This window comes from Aythya marila (assembly GCF_965140915.1).
Source record: "Aythya marila genome assembly, chromosome: 4".
Lineage (NCBI taxonomy): Eukaryota > Metazoa > Chordata > Aves > Anseriformes > Anatidae > Aythya > Aythya marila.
In genome coordinates this window covers 47,252,216-47,275,764 of record NC_139045.1, presented here as the reverse complement: position 1 = coordinate 47,275,764, position 23,549 = coordinate 47,252,216, and the positions used below count along the sequence as shown (strand labels likewise).

Here is a 23,549-nt window from a genome sequence, read left to right as displayed (position 1 = left end):
ACTGCCAAGAGATCCAGCAACGTCTAGTTCTAATATTATGAAATCATGGCCTAAACTACTCCTAAATCTACAAAATAGAGTAAAAAAAAAAAAAAAAAAAAAAAGGAAAAAAATGATTAAGCACATTCCCTCAGCCAGCTTTTATGTGGTGCAATTCCCCATTGGCCTGCCTACTTCTCTTTTAAGAAAATAAAAACTTGCTAGCCCTCAAACTCTATAAATAGAGCAACAAACCTCACTTATGAGAACAGCAGCTGCTGATACTTTTTGTGCTGTGCTGAGTTTTGAAGAAAGAAAACATTTTTTATTTGTTTTTAGAAATAAGTCAGGTCAATTAAATGCAGGTAGTCCAACAACATCATGTGAAAAAAAGAAAGAGGTTCTCCCAGCTGGCCACATGGCTGCAAATACACATGGCTTTGCAAAAGCAACTAGGCAGAAAGAGGGATTGTCCCAACACCTGCCAATTTCCATTTAGCATCCTTACCCCAGAAAGAGAGCTCAGCTAGCAAGGTCTTTTCATTATTTTAAAGATCAGCAGTGTTAAACACTGGGTTACTTCAAAGGGGCATGGCAACGAGATGGAAAAGGTGTGAATGCTGCAAAGTGATGGGCCGATTAAGTTCTGAAACAGCATCAAGATGAAAGACAGAAGAAAATTATTTTTGATCCAAGGCCTGCCTGCTCACCCCAGATTTTACAACCCTGGCAGCCCAATAACCAACAGCATTAACTATAGTTTGAGCACCCCCGTGTGTACGGCAGCAAATTTGAAAATGCTTAGGGACTTTTTGCTTTCCTGAAATCACAGAAGTGGAAGCGCCAAAATTGACAGATTGCCTTTGAAAAAAATTCTCTGCACTTCAAGGAATCCAGACTAAAAACTCAGTTTTGAATTAAGAATTTGGATGCCCCACTAAAACAACCACAAAGAACAACCAGGTGGACTGGCAAACAGCCTCAAATTCTTGGGCAGACACCAGCACTCCCCTCCAGTGCCTTGTAAAAGGTGTTAACACTGACATTTGTATCTTCAATGTGACACTGACAACCTCACCTTCCTTGCAGTATTTCAAGCTAGTAAGCAAAAGGAAGTTATGAAGGCAAATCTCTCCTTCTTTCTCAAATACCACATTCTTTTTCTTTCTTTCTTCTTCTTTTTTTTTTTTTATTTCAAAGAAACCTAAAGCAGCCTTCTCTCTCTCCTCAAAGCTAATGGGCTTGATAATTTACTCTTCACCGCTTTCAGTAAACTCAGGAAGCATGCAGAGTAAGTGAAGAAACACTTAAGCCACTTAGAGCTACATGTTACGTTACTAAAATAATATATCATACATAAAGTCTAACGTACATGTTTTTTCAAGGCACTTCGATTTTGTTCCTCAGAAAACACAGTTTTTCTATTTCTTCTTCAGAAATCAACCTCTGTTCACTTAGTGGCAGAAAGCACACTCTCTAACACTACATGCCCTCGTGCAAGGCCACTCACTCATGCAGTAGCATAAAGGATAGAGCAGATTTCTTACTGGGACTATTTCATTTGCACAGCTCACAAGCCTGGGACAGGCTGCTTTATCTTTCTGCGTCCAACCGCGTCTCATAGATGCAGACTGAAAACAAAACAATCACCTTATGATGGGTATGCATCATAGGAAGGAAAGCAGCAAAGGCCTGGCTCCTCTTCACTACAAAAAGCATTAAATATCACAACAAGGATTTGTGACAAGACAGAAGATGTCTTTTAATAGAGTAATTAGTATGGCTGAAAGAGGAGATAAGGTTTTGGGCACACCATCTTTTTTTCAGGTCAAAATTATTAAAGCTAACAAGCATCCCAGCCCTATTTTTCAACATTCAACTCGTCAACATTTTCAAGATTGAGAATGAAACATGTATGGCCTGTAACTACATACACATTTAAATACCATTAATCCTAAACTGAGAAGGTGAGAATGCAGTGTGTGAATAAGCAGGTTCTCCGGGTCACACATAAAGAAAAAGCCCTACCTACACCAGCTAGGCAGGGGCGGTCAACGTGTATTTAAAGGGGGGCACTTTTTTTTTTTTTTTTTTTTTAACATTTTACTTTTAAAATATTACCAGCAAAACACACTTTTTAGTACCTCATTCTCATTTTCACCATATGTCCTGTCGACTTGTCTTTGGAGAAGTACCTTCTGCGTTGCATTAGTATTAAGGAATACTTCACAATGGCTTTGTGAAAAGCCATTCATGCATGCTCTGGATCAACTTTGGAATAGAAAAACAATACAGACAACGAAGGCTCCAACTTACACTCCCTACAGGACCTGCACTAGGATTTCTCAGAAATTATAAGCTCTATCAGTACAGAACCCATTCAAGGAACTTAAACTTAGCAGAATTTGACTGGACTGAAATCAGCTTGACAACACAAGCCTCCCCCTCTATGTAGCTGCATTACTTCAAGAACCCTCTTCCAGATTCAGGTTTCATCTAAGATAATATTATAAGAAATCCACCTCCAAATACATTCAGAGGAACCTGATTCTTTTTTTTTTAACTTGCACTTGTGGGCCTTGGGTGTGATTCTATAAGACAAGCAAAATTAAATTGGTACTAAATATATGTGAAAAAGGGGAGACCGGAGCACCTAGTAACAGACTGCTGCGCTCTTGGTGCTTTTAGCAAAACAGCACTGAAAATTTGCCTGTGGAGCAGAAGCAATCAAACTGAGTGGCAAATGGATTCTTGGGGATATCAGAAACAAACAAGAAACAGTCAAAATGCAGCTAGTATATCAATTTAATTGTTACAAACATTTATTATTATATAAGTTTATCTCTACTGACCAGAAAGTCTCACATTTTAATCAGTGTCTGATGAAGATTAGCTGGGGCATGCATTGCATGTGCTTTTCCCACACCAAGTATCTGCTGGCTCTTCAGCACACACATCATTATACAGGGATACATATTTATGAAAATGTATAGTGTACATGTATCTATGTATCTGTGTCTAACTCCACTAAATATGCTGTTTCTCTTAATGAATATATGCCGTATACTGCCTACTCCAGCACAGACATAATCCCAAGGAAAATAAAAATGCTTCTTCCTCAAACCATAGGGTGACATATCTTAGAATGTGACAAACTTTAAAAACATCTAAAAGAATAGATAAACTAACAGAGCCAGTATTATTAAACTTTTGGTGTCCTGACTGTTGTAAATTTGCATGAAATCGCTTTCATCGATCTGTTTCAAGGCCCTCTTTCTGCTTCCCAAGGGATCCTGTTCTTATTTTTCACTACAAAAAAGCCATCTCAGGTTTAAAGTACTGCCCAGAAGCTTCAGAACGGCTTGTTCCCAAGCTCCCAAACTGGAAAGAGGAACCTGTCTCAGAATAACCTTGCTAAAGAAGGTGAAGAGGTTGATTTATTTATTTATTTATTTTTCTTTCCCTCTTGAGCCGTGCAGAGTACCAGCTCCCCCTGCTGCCTGCTCACTGTCCACGTTTGGCAATGTTCCTTCTGGTACCTTCAGCAGGCAGTGACGACGCAACACCCGCTAAAAATCTACAAACAACTTCTTACACATGATGTAGCCCTGGAAAGGGCTTTATGCTATCAGTTCTGACCCCATGCCATGACCCCCTTACCTGCAGCTTTTGAGCTGTTTGTTTGGCACACTCCTGCACTTGCTAATGACTGTTCTGCTACACTGAAGAAACTGCTTCTCCTGTATTTTTGAGCCACATCCATCCTTTTGTTCTTTTAATTTGGGCCTTTAGTCAAGAAATGACGTTCACTGGAAGCACCAAGCTGCTTTCAGCTTAAGTTGCAGTAAGAATGAGCATGTAAATTTAGCTGTAGTCCCTGGAATGCAAGATAATGCACTGATCTTGTCAGCAAATCCCCACAAAGCTTCCAAGGTGGTGCAAAATACTTTCATTACAGCCACCTTCACTCTGTTTTCTGCTTAGACACAATGCTTTCATTGCATCTTTTGACTTGCAGTTTCTCACACACAAGGTTCTACTTGGAACAGAATATCCCAGCAACATACAGATGTAGCTGTATCAGTGATGTTCTTATTCACAACCAGACACTAACAACAACTCCATTAGTAAACCAGCCAAACGTGTATGAACACAGCGCCATTACAAGATGGCATCTGCACTTGGCTCTTTCTCCAGAACTGCTGCTGTCAGTCAGAAACACTATCTCTCTGTACCTGTAAAGTTACAACTCTGTGAACACAAATGTATACAATAAACCAAGTGTTACAACGTATTGTTAGAGCTACCAATTAGAAGATTCATGTCCTCATACAGAAAGTTGATTCTTGATACCCTTTAGAAAGCCTGAAGACATTTAACTTGGGGTCAAAATACAACTGTAGGAGAAACAGGATTATCCAATTCCATCATGCAATCAATGGTTAAATGGCTGACTGAGGAAAATAGCGGCAAGATAAACACATGCAAGTAACTAGATTTGTAAGCATATGGTGCAATCTGTTTTTCTTGAGTTTCACTATGCTAAAGTTAAGGCAGCACTCGAACACGTTACAGATCACTGCAATTCAGGTAACTGCCTAAAATTTGGTGCTAAAAATTTTGCTCCCATTTTTTTGTAAACTCAGTTTACATCAAAGCAATAACTAGGAACTCTTCTAGTAGAACCTGTTCTGTACATGACCTGTGAAATACTTTAATATTCATACAAAGAACTAATGGGTCCATGAGAAATGTTAATATCCTGAAATCCAGGCATAATGCACAGAATGCTAAACACAACAAAATAGCATTTTAATTACTTAATACAAAACTGCATTTAAAAATAACTGTCTCATGCACAAGACTTCCAAATGCTTTTATTAACAACATCATCCCCTATCTGTTTTCTCTTAAAATTGTACACTTAGGTGATTAAGCAGGAATCTTAGTTCTTACTTTTTAAATGGAAAATCCTTTAAAATCTTTAAATAAGTAAATAATTTCTTACCTTTCATTGTAAGAGAGAAAAATCTTGAAGTCCAACACAATATTGACACAACGCACAGGACGTGAATTATTTTATAATTGTGGTACTTAGAATTCACTAACATGGCAGTTTTGGGGGTGAGGAGGAAGGGTACACAAAGACTAAGTATAAGTTTCCTTTTAAAAGAGGTTGCTGACAATGCTAGCACTTCAATATAGGCATAGAGTTGTAACAAAACACCACATGCACATGCTCCATATTAATCTATGCAATTATCAATTATTAGAGTGAGCTTTTCTTAAGAAACAAATTAAGAAAAATGCATTTATTAGTTAAAGGAAGAAAAGGAGGATCAAAGACACATGACAACCTGTTGTTAACTGATACCTACGTAAACGCTGAGGATAGCAGACTAGGAGAAAGATTCCAATAGAATGGAGCAATCTCCTGTGTGTTCTTGCTAAACGGAGAAGTCTAAGTAATATATGTAAAATGTAGTTACTGATTTTTGATTTCATCTTGCTTACTAGTTAAAGATTAATAGCATCCTGACAGGTGTAAAAGAGCAGTTTACCACAGCTTTCAGATATGCTTCAAAACACTTTCTGGAAGAATCCTTTATTCATAGAGTTTCGAGAGAAAGGGACAAAAACTAAGATTGGGGAGAAAAGCTACAAGAAAGGAGGGTACATAAATTTATGTACCGAAGTATACATACTCTAAACAAAAAATATTTTATTCCCCTTTCCAGCCGTCTCTTGCTTACTAAGGGCTTGTAGTATCTATAGTATAGCTCTCAGATAAGACTGAAGTATTTCTGAGGCATGTGGATTTTTTCAGCCTAGAGTGGAACGTTTACTTTCTTGACTTATAGTTTATTTTACAATTTCTCCTGCCTTTAACAGCTTTCAGACAGTTTTGTGGCTGAAGTCCATGAATCTTCTTTCATGCCTAAGGTGTTATTTAATAATCCCCTTTTCTAGATTTTTCATCCATTATGTTGGAATAGAAACAGTCAATTTAACTTATTTATGCTACTGTTTAAAGGTCAGCTTTATGTTGTTAAGAGATCCCAGGGATGAACAGAACTTGCTTCTGCTTTTCAGAGGGCTGTTTTTTTTGGCAATGCTAGGGAAAACAATTTAGAAATTCCAGTGCTTTTGATTGTGTTAAAAGAATTTAAAGAATTTGTGCAGCAAGATCTACTAACTGAATTTCAGAAACTATACATAAATTAAGAAGCTTTATTTTTATTTTACTGAAAGCTTATTACTAGGGAGTAGTTTGGCAGGTACTTGCTGCAATGCAGAAATTTGAGATCTAACTCTAAACCTACCTTCTCTTAGTTTAAAGCCATTACTCATTGTACTATCTATCACTGCATACTCCCTAACAGCGTCCCTCCCCAGCTTTCCTGTAGGCCCCCTTTAGGTACAGGAATGCCACTACAAGGTCTCCCCGGAGCCTTCTCTTCTCCAGGCTGAACAACCCGAACTCTCAGCCTGTCTTCATAGAAGTGTTCTGAGCATCCTCACAGCTCTCCTGTGGCCCTCCACCACACCAACCTACATTATACCTGAACCACTGCTACACAATTTAGAAACAAAAATACCAGTAAAAGTTAACAGTGCTTTTTTATACTGGAAGAATTAGAATTCCCAGTCTGTGATTATCATCACTGTTTCTGCTTCACAAACAAAAACATCCTTAGTTCCCCTAATCTGCTGCCCCGTGCCAGGCAGTGAAAGGACTACTCTGCAGGATACCCTTGCACAGTTCGCTTGTGCAATGCTCACTCTGTTTGTGATGAATCACCTATGTACCTGTATATTCTGAGAGTGAAAATACTTGTAGTGAAACAACTGTTCCTTTTATCCACTTTGTTCCTTCCTGTCTCTTTGAGGGACAGCTATGAAACTTGTATACAAAACGGCTAACATTTCTGACAAAGATAAAACAGTGGTATCGCACAAATGCATGCATTTCCAAATAAACAGAAGATACTGAAAATGCTGGATTCTCCAGTGTCAGCCTATGCAAACTGGAATGGGCAAAGACAAAGTTCCTCTGTGAGTGTTTGATGATAAAACCAGTTTTCCTTATTTATATAGCTATTTCTTGAAATATTCTGCCTGTAGGAGTTGTCAACTTGTAACCACACAGGATTTTTTGTTGTTTTGTTCTCTTTTTTACATTTAACCAACAGTGTCCTGAGAAACACCTAATTTTTTGCTCTCTCTTCCAATACAGAGATTTTCCCTTATTTTACATACACTGAATACTAAATTGCCAGAACAGCTACAAACTTGACTCAACAGAGCTGGAAGACTAAGTTTTGTCACCTCAGTACCTGGAACAGTTGAAACAAGCTGCATGGTACAGTTTATTTGCTGCCAGGAAACTTGCAGATCTGCAGAAAACCAATGCTCAGTGCACTATGGAATTTATCTCCAGGTTCTACTTGACTTAAATGAGTGCCTTCCCTGAGATGCATCTTAAAATAAATTCCTGTCACATTACCTCTTAAATTTGAAGAATGATGCTTTCTTCAATTGCTGAAGAAACCCAACTTGTTATCTTCATAACAATCATGTTAATACTAAGAAATCCTACCTGATCTTTCAAAGAAACACATTCCTCTTTATAAAATTCTTCCTGTCTGGTCAGCTGTACAAACCACGAGCTGTGCTATGCTCTCCACAGTGATATATCATAGTTTCTTGACTACGGTCTGCTTCTGAGGAACCACTGTTTCAGTTGTCATATTTACCCTGTGAAAAGGACAATCAAACATTGTATGCCTTGCACATAGCTCTCCACGTGTTAACAGACTTGAAGCTCCTTGGCCAAAGAGTTACAAAATTCCTAAAAGCGAAGTGGTGAATGGTTGAATACTTCTGCCTCATATTCGTTTGCTTCAAATAATATGCAGAAATATTTATTTTTTTCCCCAGTTTTAGGCTGAACAGTTTAAATTTTGTTCACCTTAAAACCATATATAATAATTTTTCAACATAGAAACAATAGTCAAAGCCAGTACAATGTCTCAACTCCTTTTCAGAGAGGAAGAATAATGACATTACCAGCACAACATAGCTTCAGCCTTACTGGACTTCTACCCAGTAAGGTTAGATCAGGGGATTGAGAATGCACACATGAGAAATGAATTCATATTACAGACTGACTTCTAATCAAAGTAAGGAGCAAGGACAAAAAAACAGTTCACTGCTATTTTCCAAACCCAAAATTACAAGCCAAAAACTATAAATATCTCATAGATATGAGAAAGCGTACTTTGCAATTTAATTGGAGGAGTAAATGAGACAAAAATAATGAATATGTCACAGAGAGCACTGGAGCTGATCGGAATCAGCAAGCAAGCAGAATTCTAATTTGCAAAGCTGTGAGCATGGCTCAAGTTGCCAGGTATCCATTTTGAAAATGTTGAGAACTGCTCCAGCTCTACTCAAATTGTGCTGGTCACAGTCCCCAGGTATTTTACAGCAAAGTGTAGGAAGCAAGTAAACCACGAATGTGGAGTAATTCACTTCCTGAGCACTTTCCTGTTAGTGTTCATAGCTTCGAGTTTGGGTATAGTTTTGCAATGTGAGATTTGAAAACACTCAAGACCTCTTATATTTACTTTCAATATGCTCATCTATGGCCAATTCCCATTTAATCAAACATCTTGTCATCCTTCTGCTTACTCTTCAAGTCTTTATTCATTTCTATTTTTTTCGTGTTTATTTAACAAATGCTAAACTTACCACTTGATCTCACCATCACTCAGAAAAATCACACTCTATACTACCTTAGTAGAGATCTACTACAAAACAATTATAAACCCATAATGAGGGAAGAAGGGCCTGCTCCTGCCATCTTTAGTTGCATGAGACTTATGTCACTAAGCAGAAGAAAATTATCAGCCAGGCCCTTTAGGGCTTATACCGTTGCCATTTTAGTTGACGAAAAGCTTCCCTTTAGCTTTAGCAGTAGCATTAGTAAACTCACGAAATCCTGCTATGCTATTTGAGTTCACAAAGTATACCAAACTCACCCATTCTCAAAATCTGTGAGCAAAAATCAACTGCAATATCTCACCAAGCTTCATTACCTTTTTTTCCATTCAGCCAGGCCAGCTAGCATTGTGAAGTGAGTCACTCTCCAACATTTAAAATGACAAAACCCCATATGTTCATCAACCGACATACAAAATCTTGTAAATGCACCTTCTTACTGTAATAACAAACCTACTTGCCTGTACCTGAAGAACTGCATGCATGTTTGCACACAACAGTACAACCTCTGATTGAAACCTCAAAAAGGAAGGAAACACCTTTTTGGGAAAGGAACATTATTATAGAAGACTAAAATCACCATTATTCTTAAGGAAACAGTAATAGTGTTAAACAGTACATTTACAAGAACAAGGACACTAGAAAAAAATGGAAGAAATAAAACAGAAGACTCCAGAGTCTTTCTGCCATGACAAAGGCATGTGATCACTGACTTCGTACTGTTGTCTGCTGTCAGCACTGTGCTCCATTTGCTTCTCTTTTCCCAGAGACAAAAGGTTTTGTCTGACAAAAACAAACCAACCAAACAAAAAACCACCACGGGTATTTTTAAAATTACTTGCTCTTATCAAAGATTAATGAGCAGTGACTTGAGCAGTTACAACATGAATTATCTTGTTTCTGTTGTATGACAATCATATGACAGCAAAGAAATATTTTGCTTTCTATCCTGATTGCTGCTTCTGTAAGAAAACATTACTGGACTTGCACAAACTTCTGTGCAAAGGAACATCAGTGTGCAAAGGCTTCATCTACTAATTTAAATGTGTGCAGAGCAAAGTTAGACGTAAACATAAATTAGCCCTACAGGAAGCGCTTACATATAATTACACAGATGCTTACATTTAAAAAATAAAAAAAAAAGCACACTGAAACACAGGTCCTTTGAGGCATAAAGCATTTGCAATTTACCTTTAGAACTTATATTAGAATAATTGATGTACAGTTGCATGAAATATTTGGTTTCTTCTTTATCAAGATGCTACTTGCATCATTTTAGTAGGTAGGGCTGCTGTTACTCAATTTTATTCATGAAAAAAAAATCAAAACCATAATGTCATCACACAACAGGTGTATACCAGAAACAAGACACTTACCCTCCTAACTCCAAATCTGATGCACAGACTGCTAATGACCTAGCTTACTTTGGTTTGCAAGAATCATCTGTCAGAACTGTTGCAAAATGTCACATTAACCACATAATTTGACTCTATTTTCCAATTGACTCTGATTACCAGTCAACGTGCATCCACGTCTAAATCAACAAACCAGTAACTACACCATGTCAGCCCATCTACTCTTTCTCTTCACCCTAGAATTCATAGTTCAATAGTCCACAGGTCAGATCAGCTTCACTACAAGAAGGCAGCCTAAATAAGTCACGATTTTATTCAATATTCATCTTCACAATTCCTTACAACAATTTAGGTGATGGACTTCCATCACCAGACCATACTAATTGCAAAATCAGCATCCTCAAAACCAAACTTCCTAATAAACATAAATTTGTGCTGATGAATCATTCCTTATAGCCAGAAGGTCAGCATTTCCTTTGTAAAATAAATATATTTCAGCTGCAGCACTTTACAGTAAGTAAAATAAGTACATCTCAACAAAATACCACTTCTCAATTACACATGCTAGCTTTGTGGGACAGCTCTTCCAACAGCTCAAAACATCATTTCTTAAAACTGTATCTGGTAGTCAAGGCAGACACAATATCCCTGTAAGGAGTATCCGAGTCAGATTTGGTCCTTGGTATGCAACACAGTCGGCGAAAGGTCGGAGAACGGAGCAACAGGTTGTGTGAGAGTCCCATGAAGCTGGAGGACAACCAGTACAACGCCATGGACTGCAACAAGACAAATACTGAGTTCAGCCACCCTAGATGCAATGAAGACACTACAAATTCAGGCAGCTCTTCACAAACCACAACCACAAGTTATTCCTAGTTATGAAAAAAAATCTCACCTAAATACACTCCTCCCGATAACAAAATCACTTCCATTTCAAAAGTATTTTTCACTCTCTCTCAACTCTTCTGGGAAAAAAGTCATCTACACTGAAGCTTGATAACAGTTTATAAATTAATTCATGGCCAACTTGCGTAAACACCTGTGTTTCAGACTAAATAAACCTGATCGGCCAACTGTACACATTGTTTTGCTAACCACTGCAAAAACATTCAGAAGTAGAACACTTGATAAAAATAAGAAGTGTTCTAACAAGGATATGGAAAATTTCCAAATCTAAAAATTAAGCTGTTTTCCTCTTACAGTAAGCAAATACATATTAGAGCTTCATTTGCATCTCCTTAAAAAAGCACTTTCTCTCATTTCTGGAATCACAGAAAGCATGCTAGCAGTACTGAATTTTATATCAAGCCTAATTTGTGAAACTGATGTTTAGAAACTGTGATTTTGTATATTCTTCCCTTTTGGACAATGATATCCCAGTGTGTAAACAATTCAAATGCATACTTAGGCAGAAAGTCTTAGCTGTTTTAGGGCACACTATAACAAAGACCATTAAATAGAGAATATTTTATATATATATAAATGGTAATAGAGATCTATCACATAGACCAGTGATTTGGCCTATTTCATACGTTCATAGGGCCAAAAGTCACAGGTAAACGCAGACACCACCAAGTCTCTGTACTTACTGAGGGGACCGTTGCAGCAACAGGGATCATTACTACTGACAACACTCGAAAGAAATTTGTAGCAAGCTTCTGGAACCTGGAAACTTCCATTTTTTGTGAGGCAAAAATCTGAAGGAGAGAGAGAAGAAGCTCACAGTTATAAATAAAGTATTTGTCTCATGTTAGTTGTTAAAAAAAAAAAAAAAAAGAAAAAAAAGAAAAAAGAAAATAACAGTAACAGCGAGGTTTCCTGTAACCTAGTACCCCTGTTCACATATTTTCATTTTCTCATTATCCATTTCAATTAACAACCTAGTACAATCTTTCCTTTGTTTCATGTTTTATGTGATTATTTATTTTTGTAAAATAATTGTATTGGCCTATCAAAGTACCCATCTAAATCATTTCAAGGGAACATCATTTTACACAGCCATTGTGGCACATTCAGAATTTCCAGCACCTCGTCCTCAAGAACAGTCCTCTGATAAAGGGCTACCGAGAGGAAACAGATCAAAACTGGTTGATGGGTAATCAAATGAAAACAAAATCAAGTCTACAGTCTTGTATTCTCATAACACAATCTTAGTCCATGTGACACAGAAGACAATGGAGGAAGAATAAAATCCAGTTGGTTAGTCTGATGAGGACAACTAACAGAAAGAGTTAAAAACAAAACAAAAAACACATTTCCATTGAAGAAGAAAAAAAAAGAAGACTACTTTCTTCATTTTGTTTCTATTCACTCCTCTTCCCAGCTATCTTCCACCGTTCTAGATTTTTCAGTATATTAATTAGAACAAATAATATTGTTAATTTTGACTACAAGGTTGAAACAGTTTTTTTCAGAGCTTAAAAAAGTGTTTTTTGAAGCTAAAAACCAGGCAGCTCATTAGAGAAGTCTTTTAAGAGCAACTTCAGAGCTGACACAAAATTTTACTGAGGCTCAAGTCAAGTAAATGAGGTAAATCAGAAATGTCTCAGCAGAATTTTTCACCTCTAAACAAGACACATGCACATTCAAATACATGGAACAATTAAGCTATTTTTCAGTTCTGCATTTAAAGCAGTCATAATCTGAAGCTACCACGATGTTACTGTGTTTTAAAAACAAGTAATATTGTCTTAAAAATCTGAAATGAAAATTATCCTCTTGGAATCATTCTGTTTATTCCACCAACATACCTCCACTATCAGCAAATTCAAGAGCCCAAGTGAAACTGGCAAAATCCACGTAGAATCTGGTGCTGTGAGGTCTGTAAACCACAATGTTCCACCTGTCGAAAACTGTTCTTGAACTAGAACAAAAATGAAAAGAAGGAATGGAATTAAGTATGATTTTCTACCTCAATTTTAGTCAGAGCCATGCCAAATATGGCAGACAAATCACCCAAATTTCTAGATGCACCTTATTTATGTAACAAATGACATTAAAAAAAAAAAAGCCTTTTGTGTAAAAGATCACATATCAAGGCAGTCTGCTACCAATACAAAGGAAAAATGGTGGGAGTTGCAAGAGAGATGCAGGTTAACTCACGATAGCCACTGATTCAGGACAGCCAGTGGCTGATTAATCATCAAATTAGGTTGATCTGAACAGCCATTTTATAAGCCAAAAAGGAGAATACATGTTGTAAAAACCTACACTGACACAATCTCAACTTTTTGTACTTTTGAAGTAATTGTATTTTTCTTAATAACAATATCACTTGTCACTTTTATTTTCAGAAGAACAAAATGTAACTGTCTTCAGTAAACTACAAAACAATACAAGTGTATTGAAATGAAACGTTCCATGCTGTTTTCAGAGCTCAGATCCCGATACTGCTTTTAAACAGGCATCCCCCAGCTCGCAACCTCATTATACATACTGAAAGCATATAAACTGGTATCAGTTAAGTGTCTGGGTCCTGTTAACACCAACTGAAACAGTTCAGATCAAAGAAAAGTGTAGGTGTGGTCCAGAAGCAAGCTCCGTGATTAAATGAACTGTAGTCTACTCTAACACAACACGTACAACGTACCTAATCGAAACATTTTCAATCCATTTTATTAGATATTTATCTATGCCTAAACTATTTTAAGTTTAAAAACTTAATAGTAGAGTAGATTTTAGATCAGCTTGTATGTCAGACTCAGGACATTATGCTCTTTAACCAACTAAGTGCCTATAAAAACAGTAGCTGAATGAAAAACGACTGTTTTGAGTGCATCTCTTCAGGCAGATCACCTTCTGAGTTCAAGGCACCAACGCTGCAGTTGCGCAAAGCGAGGGACACGAAGACCCACATCGGAATCTGCACCCACACCAGTAAGGTGGCTTTGAAGGGATGGCAGTTGTCTCGAATGTACAGTTCCGTGATAATCCTCCGTAGGTTCTTCTTAAAATGAAACCTTTTAGAAAGAAAATAATAATGAAAAAAACAACAAACAAAAACAAACAAACAAACAAACCCTCTTCCAATATGATATAGCAGAAATTCTCAAATTCTAAAATAGTAATTCAACAGGCTGGGCATGTCAACTTGACTTATTTACATGTTATGTTTGGAACACCTGAAGGTCTTTCATCTTAAAACATGCTTCTCTCTCTCCCCCTATTTTTTGCCAGACCCCGTTCCTCTCAACTTTTAGCTCTGCTCCCGTAAGCAACTTCTCATGAGTTTTCACGTCATCATGCTAGAAGTGACTACAGTATTTTATTTTACAATGCTTTTTGTCTGAACTGGGATATCACTTTTCCAACACAGAGGCCATGGATCAGTTATGCAGTCTTCAATGTCCTAGCTAAGTTCTCCTGCTAGTAAATGAGGTGCAGTTCTCCACTAAGAAATGAACAAAACCACAACCATCCAAGCCTTCATTTTCATAAACACCATAATAGCTAAGGAAAGTTTAGTTGTGAGTAAAGATGAAAGTGCCTAGATTTGGACATCTAATCGGTAGCTTCTCAGAAAATCAGAGCTAAAAGCACTGCCTTCTAGGGTACATCCAACACACACACACACACACACACACACACACACACACAAAGTTTAAAAAGCAGTAAAAAACACCTAAGTCTAGGGCAAGCACAGACTTTTTCTATAATGTTGCTTTTTGCAGGGTTTTTCACACCTCCCCTCTGGAACATTTTTGTAGGGTACATGCAACTGTCATCTTACCTGGCAACCTTATCAGACCAACCCAGTTGCTTCCCACGAACAGAAACTTCATAGCGAAGACGCTCAGAAAGTTTTTTAATTTCAGGTTGTAAATTTTCCAACTAGCTAAAGAAAAGGAAACATGTTTACGAACAGACAAACAGTTACATGTAAGAACCACTTCCTCTCCTCACCTCATATGGATACATTAAAAACTACTGTGAAGGACGAGGCACAAATCTATGAATACCTTTTATATGTAAACAAAATAAGCATTTGAGAATACTAATGAAAAATATTTACAATACCATCAAATATACCAGTAAAACTAATTGGGTTTTGAATTTTATTCTTAATTTTTATCTTTCTGTCTTCACACAAGGGATCGTAACAAGACACTTTATGGAACAAAAAGCCTCAAATGTACTTTAAACTCCCACAGGATACAACTGCACCGTCTCTGAAGAATAAGAACAGATTCCATTATGGAACGCTGCAATACAACTTTCGATTTTGCAATCAGAAGAGAAGAAAACGAATGGAATACTATAGAAGAAACAAAATACATAACTCTACATGAAAAACAAACAAAAAAGAAATTAAATTGCACTTATTTTGCCTTATCACTTTTTGAATTATAATCACTGAAAATTCATGTCTGAGAAACACAGGTGTTTTTAAAGACCTGTCCAACCTTTCCCATTGTTATCTCACACAACATATACAGATGATGAGCAAAGACCTCATTAATTCCAAATTAACCTTGAGCTCTGACCATTTAGGTGCATCAACCTAAAATCCTCAGAAGTTGCCAAAGAAAAAGAACAGAAAAGGAAAAATTTCCTATCATAGATCTGATCGTTCCTATCATTTATTGCTGCAGGGACAGTATGTAGTCTCTTTAGTAACTTCATTTTCCTCACTTTTGAGGAAAAAAAATAGACGTTTAGGAGGTACTGAAGGCTAAAGTACATCAGACTTTTAAAGGAGCGCCGTGATTCGCAGTTGTGTTTAAGGTAACTCGAGGCACAGAGAGCACCTTTTAAATGCAAGTTGAAGCAGTTAAGCTTTCATGTGGCTACCGTGACAAAACATATTCACGTTTTTCAGTTATATTTAGGCTTTAAGCATTCAAGGAATGACAAATAAACGATGAGAGGCAAGTTTACAACTACAAAAAAAAAAAAAAAAAAAAACACATCCGCGGGTTGCAGCGCCCCTCTCCACACGAGTCCAGTCAGCAAAGGAGACCCTGGGCAAAGGCGGGAACAGCCGCCACGGCCCCAGACCCGCATTTTTGTGGTAAAATAACAGCACCGCGCACACGACGCTGCCCCCGTTTATTATTTTTCCCACAAACAGCATCTCCTGCCTGTTCCCCCCCCCTCCGCCTGGACCCACCTTGGCCAGGAGGCGGCTCTGGTGGGCGGCGAGCGGCAAGGTGACGGCGGTGCGGAGGGCGGCGCCGCCGCAAACGATGGCGGCCCACCAGGGCAGCCCGGCGGCCGCCTGCAGGGCCACCAGCCCGCCCTCCGCCCAGTGCACGGGCGCCGTCTGCGCCAGCCACCCGTACCAGCCGCCGGGGCTCCCGCTCGCCGCCGCCGCCACCACAGCGGCGACCGTTACCGGCCGGCCACCGCGCGCCAGCCGCCACATTCTCAACGTCCGCCGCGCGCGCAGCCCGCCCAGCGCGCATGCACCGGGCGCGGAGGGAGGGTGAAGTGCCGAGCGTGCGCCGCCATTTTGGATGAGGGCAAAAGGAAGGGAAGAGGGCTGAGAGGAAAATGGCCATTGAGAAGGGCAATTAACGTCTCCCAGCACAACTGCTGCAGTGAATGCTTTTATTTGCCCCAACGTACCTCCATCCTAGCCCCACATTCGTAAAGCAATTGCCCCCACAACGCAAAGTTGCTGCACCAGCTGTGTTCACTCTCCCTAGGTTTCCCCTTGAGTCCTGTGTTGAAATGAGGCTTCTATCTAGAGCATGGGGCTGTATTCTTTTAAAATAAAGAAGACCTGCCAGGTCTCAGAAGAGTACGTTCCTTTTTTTTTTTTTTTTTATTGGTCAAATAAATGCAGTACATTTGAAATATAAAAAAATGTATCTGAAAAAAATGTTCCTAGTACAGACTTGCACAGAGCCCAGGCTTTTAGTTAACAAGCCCAATGCCACAGCTGTAGCACCAAGCCTATGCTACCCTGGCCACAGTTTGATTTTCAAGTTGACAAAATACAGTAAGAAACCACATCCTAAGAAACTCTGTTCGTTTGTGCCACGGAATACATTGTAGTAATAAATATTGAGCAGTCTCTCTGTGAAGGATTATTTCAGAATAAGAACGTAAATAATCCCAATTAGCACTGAAGCAGTAAGCCTAAGATTCTAGGAGAGGGCAAGAGGTCACACAAGACCTGAATGGCACTATTCTCCACTCATAGTAAGGTATTGAAATGGAATTGCAATAATTTTTCTTAACAGTTCTTCAGTTCAATATCCATTTTGATACACCCCCCTTTATACAACATACTTCAAGTGATCAGAGAGCTGGAAAAATTAGCTTGCTTAATGAGACCATCACCTAAGGGTATGTAAAAGGACATCAGTACACACAAAACTTCTGGTCTTCTCCAAAATTGCCCAGTGTTTAAAAGGCAATAGGTTTCTTTGGACAAATATTCCTCCCTACCTTCCCCCCCCCCATTCCTTAAGTACCACCATAATAAATACAAAATAGCATTTCAAAAATTCATGCCTTAAAAGCAAACCATTTAACTAATGTGTCGTTTCTTGGACAGATTGTATGTCTCAGGAGAGTAACTTAAAACATAAGGGTTGAATTTGAGTGACACAGAAAGTAAAAATAATAAGCTTTCCCTTCAGCCTTCCTCCAGAGGATAACCAGTAACAACAGATCATGGTGGTCCTTTGCTGTCTTGTGCAGAAAGACATTCAACTTGTACATGTACTTTAAGCTGTATATACATAATGTGTACAGGGATCTTGACTCAAGCTCCGTGTCACTGCTGACTGAGCCTTTCCTCACAGGACCCCTGAGTTTCTTCCCAACACTGGTGTTTGCTCCACAACTAAGCGAGGAAGGTGACAGCTACTGAAGATGACGGTAAGGAATTTTTCATTTGGACTTCCCAAGACAAACCATCTCTGGTCAGCAAGCGAGTTGACAACGTAACATGATCCACTAAAACAAAGCCACTTATTCTGAAATAAGCCTTCGTTTGGAGCCAGTTTTCATCGGTGAAGTTCTACTGTAACTGCAAGTTAATATGCAAGTTGGTTCTTGAACCAACACACACCAAGTAGGTATCTTTTGAAATTACTTTTTCAGGCAAAGGAAGGAACTGGATGAGCAGAAGCTCTGGGAGCACTTACAGAACAGAAGAGGCCTAGCTGCATCAACCCAACTGTAAGAATAAGTTTTCAATAGATGCTGCAGCATGATACATTTGCCTCCTTTGCTGGGCAAGTAAGGGAGTTGGTGTGGAGACAGCTCTTAATGTGCCAAACGTCTGTTTTCTCAAGCACTTTCGGCTGAAAAGCCTTCCATGCAAGGAAAATGGTAACTCTTAAAATCTAGTTACAACTGACGTATACCTCCTGAAAAAAAAATCCAACACACATTTTGAAGAAACCCTCTGATAATGCCCAGTTTTTATACTGTACTTAAATTACACAAGTAGAAAAGTTATGCTTATTAATAGTTTAATGTATGAAGGAAACATCCAGATTTCTGAATATGAAGGTACATATCTCACATTAATTTAAGTCTACATAAAGTAGAGCCTCTATACTGACATATTGAAATTTACTTTCTGCTTAGCCATTTGTTATGTAAACAATTGTACATTTATTTGCCATTCTAAAACTTCAGGATCAAGTTTACATAATTTTGCTAAATTTCTGTGTTTGCTCAGAAGCAGTTTACAGTACTAAAACCAACCAGCCAAAGAACAGCTTCAACAGAAAGTTATGTCAAAAAAAAAAAAAAAACAGGAAAGGAAAGAATAAAGGCTAACTAAGTTGAAACGTATGATGGTAGGGAATGGGCGGTCACAATGTTCACAGAAAAAGGTCAGTTAGTAAGTTCTTCTGCAAAAAGCCTACACACTTCAGTCAAGCACATCAGTAGAATGATCTGGGAGCACATAAACTGTTTCTGCCATTTGTGTTTTCCTCTGTAAAAAAGGAATCTCAAGGCTAGCAAGTTGATCCCACTCAGCCAAGTTGGTTCATATGCACACTGTTCATGTGAGGTGTCCAAGTTCCAGTCCACACCTGAAAAAGAAAAAGAGCTTAACTTAATACCACGTAGGAAATATTTCAGCTCAAAGTATTTCAGAAATCAAAGCCACATTGCAGTGCTTACAATTTCCACTGCACTGGGGTGAATTCTAACGTTGGACAACGTAGCAATAAATCATCAAAAAGCTACCCTGATTTACTTTCATCACTTGTTATCCTGCTGCAGTTCAGGTCAGAAAAGGCTTTTGGAGAGGGAAATAGGTTTTTCATCTGTCTGCCTGTACTCATTTCACCTTGGCCACAAGTTCCATCTTGTTCCTCATTTCTACACGGTGCAAAATATACTTTCACCCAGCCCAAATGCTTTCCTCCACAGTAAAACCAAACAAATCAATAATATTTATGTCTACTGGTTCCTCCATTACAGCAACACTGGTGCAATATATATTTTACAGTGTTAGACAGGAAAAATGTATCCCTTTAGACCGAGGGAAGTAAGGTATGCCCTCAAAGCATGCCAGGTCCACTGTCACGGAGAACTAACACAGCTCTGTGCATGTGCAAGATTATTTGTGATCACAACTCCTGAAGACTTCTGGGTTTCAGAACAACAGGCTTTATTTTCTCTTCACCTCAAAATGTTAGGATGATTAAGAACTTGACTTTGACACCTTGAATTATTTTCTCCCAGTGCATACCAAGCAACGCAGCTCTGGGAAAACTCAAGTGTAACAAAGCACAGCCACCTTTGGGGAGCAAAGGGGTTTGTTATTGTTTTTGTTCAACTAAATCAGGAGTTACCAGATAATCGGCATAAGCAACTTTAGAGCAATACAGAAACTCTGCCCAAACAGACCGACCACCTGCAACAACAGATATCGGCACCCCTGTGGTCTGCCAGAGCTGAAAGTGGTTTTGAGTAATTCAACTGAGTAATACATTTTGAGTAGTTCCCAAGCAAATAATGTCCAGAAATATTTTTGTTTAATAACAGTACAACAGAGCTCAGTGTATAATTAAGAATAAACATGGGGTTTCAACATAAGAACTAATGATAAGTGACTGGCTGAGTACATGAAGGAGGTTTGGGTCAACACCATCCCAGTACCTAAATTACATTTAATCAACATGCTTATAACCAATGCAAGATCAAAGCAACAGCCTGATGATCTACTTCCTCCCTTTCTGTACCAACTCCCAGCCCAGTGAAGACATCATACCTTTTAAAACCTAGCAACGACCCTTTAGACCAGTCCTGGTCTCATCTGGGACAGAGTTTTCTTCCTAGTAGCAGGTATGGTGCCATGTTTTGGATTTAGGATGCAAATAATGTTGATAGCACACATTTTAGTTGTTGCTGAGCAGTGCTTATGCTAATTCAAGGCCTTTCTGGCTTCTCATGCTGCACTGCCAGAGAGGAGGCTGGGGTGCACAAGAAACTGGGAGGGGAACACAGCCAGGGAAACTGACTCAAACAGGCCATAAGGATATCCCATACCACATGTCATGCTCAGCAATAAAACTGGAGGGAGTTAGCTGGGGGTTGGGGGGGTACCTTGGCTATGGAACAGTCTGGCTGTGAGCCATCATGTCGTGCATTGCTTCTTTTGGGTATTTTTTCCCTCCTTGTTTTTCTTTCTTATTAATCTGACTTTACCTCAACCCATGAGTGGTTTTTTTGTTTGTTTGTTTTTTTGTCTACAATCCTCTCCCCCATCCCACTGAGGGGGAGTGAGCAAACAGCTGTGTGGTGCTTAGCTGTCTGCTGGGTTAAACCATAGCAAGACCTAATGCTGTTTTTGCTTTCTGAGATGGGAAAGCTTATGTAACAGCAAATGAAGGGCTTTTCTCGTAAAAGCAACCTGATTGTGTTTTTCCAAGTGTAGAACTGCACAGACAAATCATGATCATCTGAGTAAAATACATGGTTTAGGAATATCTTTTGTGTAAGGACCTGCCTACAACATCATCAAGGAAACTCATTTGCAGTAATTAACCAGGTGTCTACTCTGATTGAATAAGCAGTTTCTCCATATTCAGCTGGAATAAAACATCCTATTTCTCAAGCACAAATACATTCACAGAATCAACTACACTCCTTTAAACTGCATTAACTTATTGATGTTGATTTTTAACTTGGGTGTCAACTTGAGCTTATTTTTGGAGAGACAACTGACATTTACAAGCTGTCTGTACATGCATACAGCACTCAGTGCTGGGAGGGAGGTTAGAAAGAAGAGCAAAGAAATTTAAAGGAATGAGCAACAAGAAAAAACACTAGGTGATTTTCATACTTTCTACTTTTCTGTTTTAATACTTTCTTTCCCTTAATCTAAAAGAAAATGGTGAATACAAGATAAAAAATATTACCGTCTGAGGCCCATTATTTTCTGTGGAATTTGAAACCATCTTTATCAGCGAGTTCCAAGATGGGTCAGCAGCATGAGGCCCATTAAATATCGGGCCTCCAGTACCATCTGCGATGGGGGCTACTGGAGGAATCATTGCATTCCCATACACAGAGAAAGGCATACCCTTAAGGGGGAGGGAAAAAGCAAGAGTCAGTATGTATTCAGAAACACTACACCCATTAAACATGGACAGTAACAAAAGGGAATTCATGTTAAAGAAATGGTCTTAAAGCAGTAATAAAAAGCCTGAATTAAAGAAAAACCTTTCTCGGCATATATTTATCACATCATGGACATTGTTGACAGATGTCAGCTTCTGCAATACTGTCAGGCCAGTTTGTGTTTTAGCTCATGCCTGCTCAACTGCACAGCGAGCAGTACCTCACATTGTTTATTGCCAGACACACTGAGGTAGAAATCAAGCAGTACTGCACACAAAGTACAAGAGGATCATTACCCCAACTTTTGGGAAGTCCATGTATCCTGCAGGAACGGGCTGATGGAATGTACCAGAAGGCGTTACAATTCCCGTGCTGTCTCTCTCCATGGCTTGGTGTGAAAACACGCCTGGATCAGACATGGGCCTGTGGATCATGTGGCTCCCCATTCCGCTGTGACACCAGTCCACTTTATCTAACAGAATGACACAGCAACAACATTAGCCTTGACACTTGCTAATCATCAGCATCAATGTTTGCACACCACATTTCTAGAAGCGGTATTTGCTCAGTTTACAGTTCGCTTGCATCCATCTATATTAGAACTTGGTTGCATGTGGGATGAATAGCATCTGAAACGGTACCTTAGTTGCTGCTGCGGAATAACTCTGCAAAGTCATTGCAAGACGTTTTGAACAGTTCCAAATTTGCAGAGGTATCACCTCTGCAATTTTCCTTCAATTGAGAGGGAGACCTGGCATTTGTGCTAACTCTTCCTCCTCATAAAAACTCAATTCCTTGCACCTTTTATACTGAGGAAGAGGTATGCATACTATGAAGGCTATTTGCACCACTTTGTTATCATTCTTTCATGCTTTTTATCATGAACTCAGACATAGAAGTACTTTCAACAAGCAAAAAATGTCTGGTGAACTTGTATACTTATATTCTAATTGCATGAATTCATCATAGGCAACTTAGCACTGTTACTACAAATTGCAAACAACAGGCAACAACAGGCAAACCATTTTTTCAAAATAAAATAAGGAAGTTTGATTGGGGGTGAACACAGAAACTCTTCTGAAGCCATCTTAATTCTTAGCAAGAGAAAAGTCTATTCCATTCTAAACTAAATATCAAATGTTTAAGTACCTGTACAAAGCAGAAACAAAGCAGCAGTACAAAACCAAAGCTATGATACATGAAGGCAAACTTTTATACCTAGAGAACGCATAGAATCTTCATGATGACTAGCCAGTCACTACACAGATGAAGAGAACAGAGGTTAAAAAAAAGCTTTTGGATACAACCTATTTTGCATTAGGGAAAAAAACACGAGAAGAATGTGCACTGTCAGCCTATTAAAACCCTAGGAGATGTTCGGGCTGCTCAGTGAAGCAGTCGAACAGGTTGTTCAGAGAGGCTGAGCAGTTTTCATCCTCAGAGGTTTTCAGGATCAGATTGGATAAAGGCCTGAGCAACCCAGTCTGACCTCACAGCAAATCCAGTTTTGTGCAAGAGGTTGAGATGACCTCTACAGGTTCCAATCCAACATATTCTCGTGACTCTCTCCCCCTCACCCCAAATAAAGAAAAAGATCCAACAATTTAAAAAAAAACAACACAAAACAACAAACAGGTCTCATGTAATTTGCATCCAAGAGTTATTTGTTGAGAAAAACTGTATGTCAATAATGTAAATTATTAATCAATTGTGAAATACTGAGTTCCATGAGACTATAGTTCAGAGCCTTATTTTAGTAAAAGACAAATAGCGTGACTGGACAAAAAAAAAAATGAGAAGGCCTTCATTTCCTCCTCTTCCTAAATAAATCGATCCTCCAGCAGTTCATCCCTGTACAGGATGGTTTTACTTCCCTTGTTATATCTTGTT

At 38.7% G+C, this 23,549-nt stretch overlaps 2 protein-coding genes across 7 annotated transcripts in view; both read right to left on the bottom strand.

The window, feature by feature from the left end:
• Positions 1-4,834: 4,834 nt before the first annotated feature.
• On the bottom strand, positions 4,835-16,494 carry COX18 (cytochrome c oxidase assembly factor COX18). The gene is made up of 6 exons (XM_082759013.1): positions 16,228-16,494; positions 14,848-14,948; positions 13,914-14,077; positions 12,869-12,981; positions 11,708-11,815; positions 4,835-10,894 (listed from the first exon to the last, which is right to left on the bottom strand). The coding sequence occupies exons 1-6, from the start codon at positions 16,480-16,482 to the stop codon at positions 10,721-10,723; spliced, it is 915 nt and encodes a 304-aa protein (XP_082615139.1). The 5' UTR covers positions 16,483-16,494; the 3' UTR covers positions 4,835-10,720.
• Positions 16,495-18,820: 2,326 nt separating this feature from the next.
• ANKRD17 (ankyrin repeat domain 17) overlaps positions 18,821-23,549 on the bottom strand; it is an 85,375-nt gene continuing 80,646 nt past the window's right edge. For all 6 annotated transcript variants that reach the window (XM_082758897.1, XM_082758899.1, XM_082758898.1 and 3 more), the window contains 3 exons: positions 21,956-22,131; positions 21,458-21,622; positions 18,821-19,120 (listed from right to left, as the gene is read on the bottom strand). In XM_082758897.1, coding sequence (XP_082615023.1) covers positions 19,061-19,120; positions 21,458-21,622; positions 21,956-22,131 — 401 coding nt within the window. In that variant the 3' untranslated portion in view covers positions 18,821-19,060. The remainder of the gene's footprint in view (positions 19,121-21,457; positions 21,623-21,955; positions 22,132-23,549) is intronic.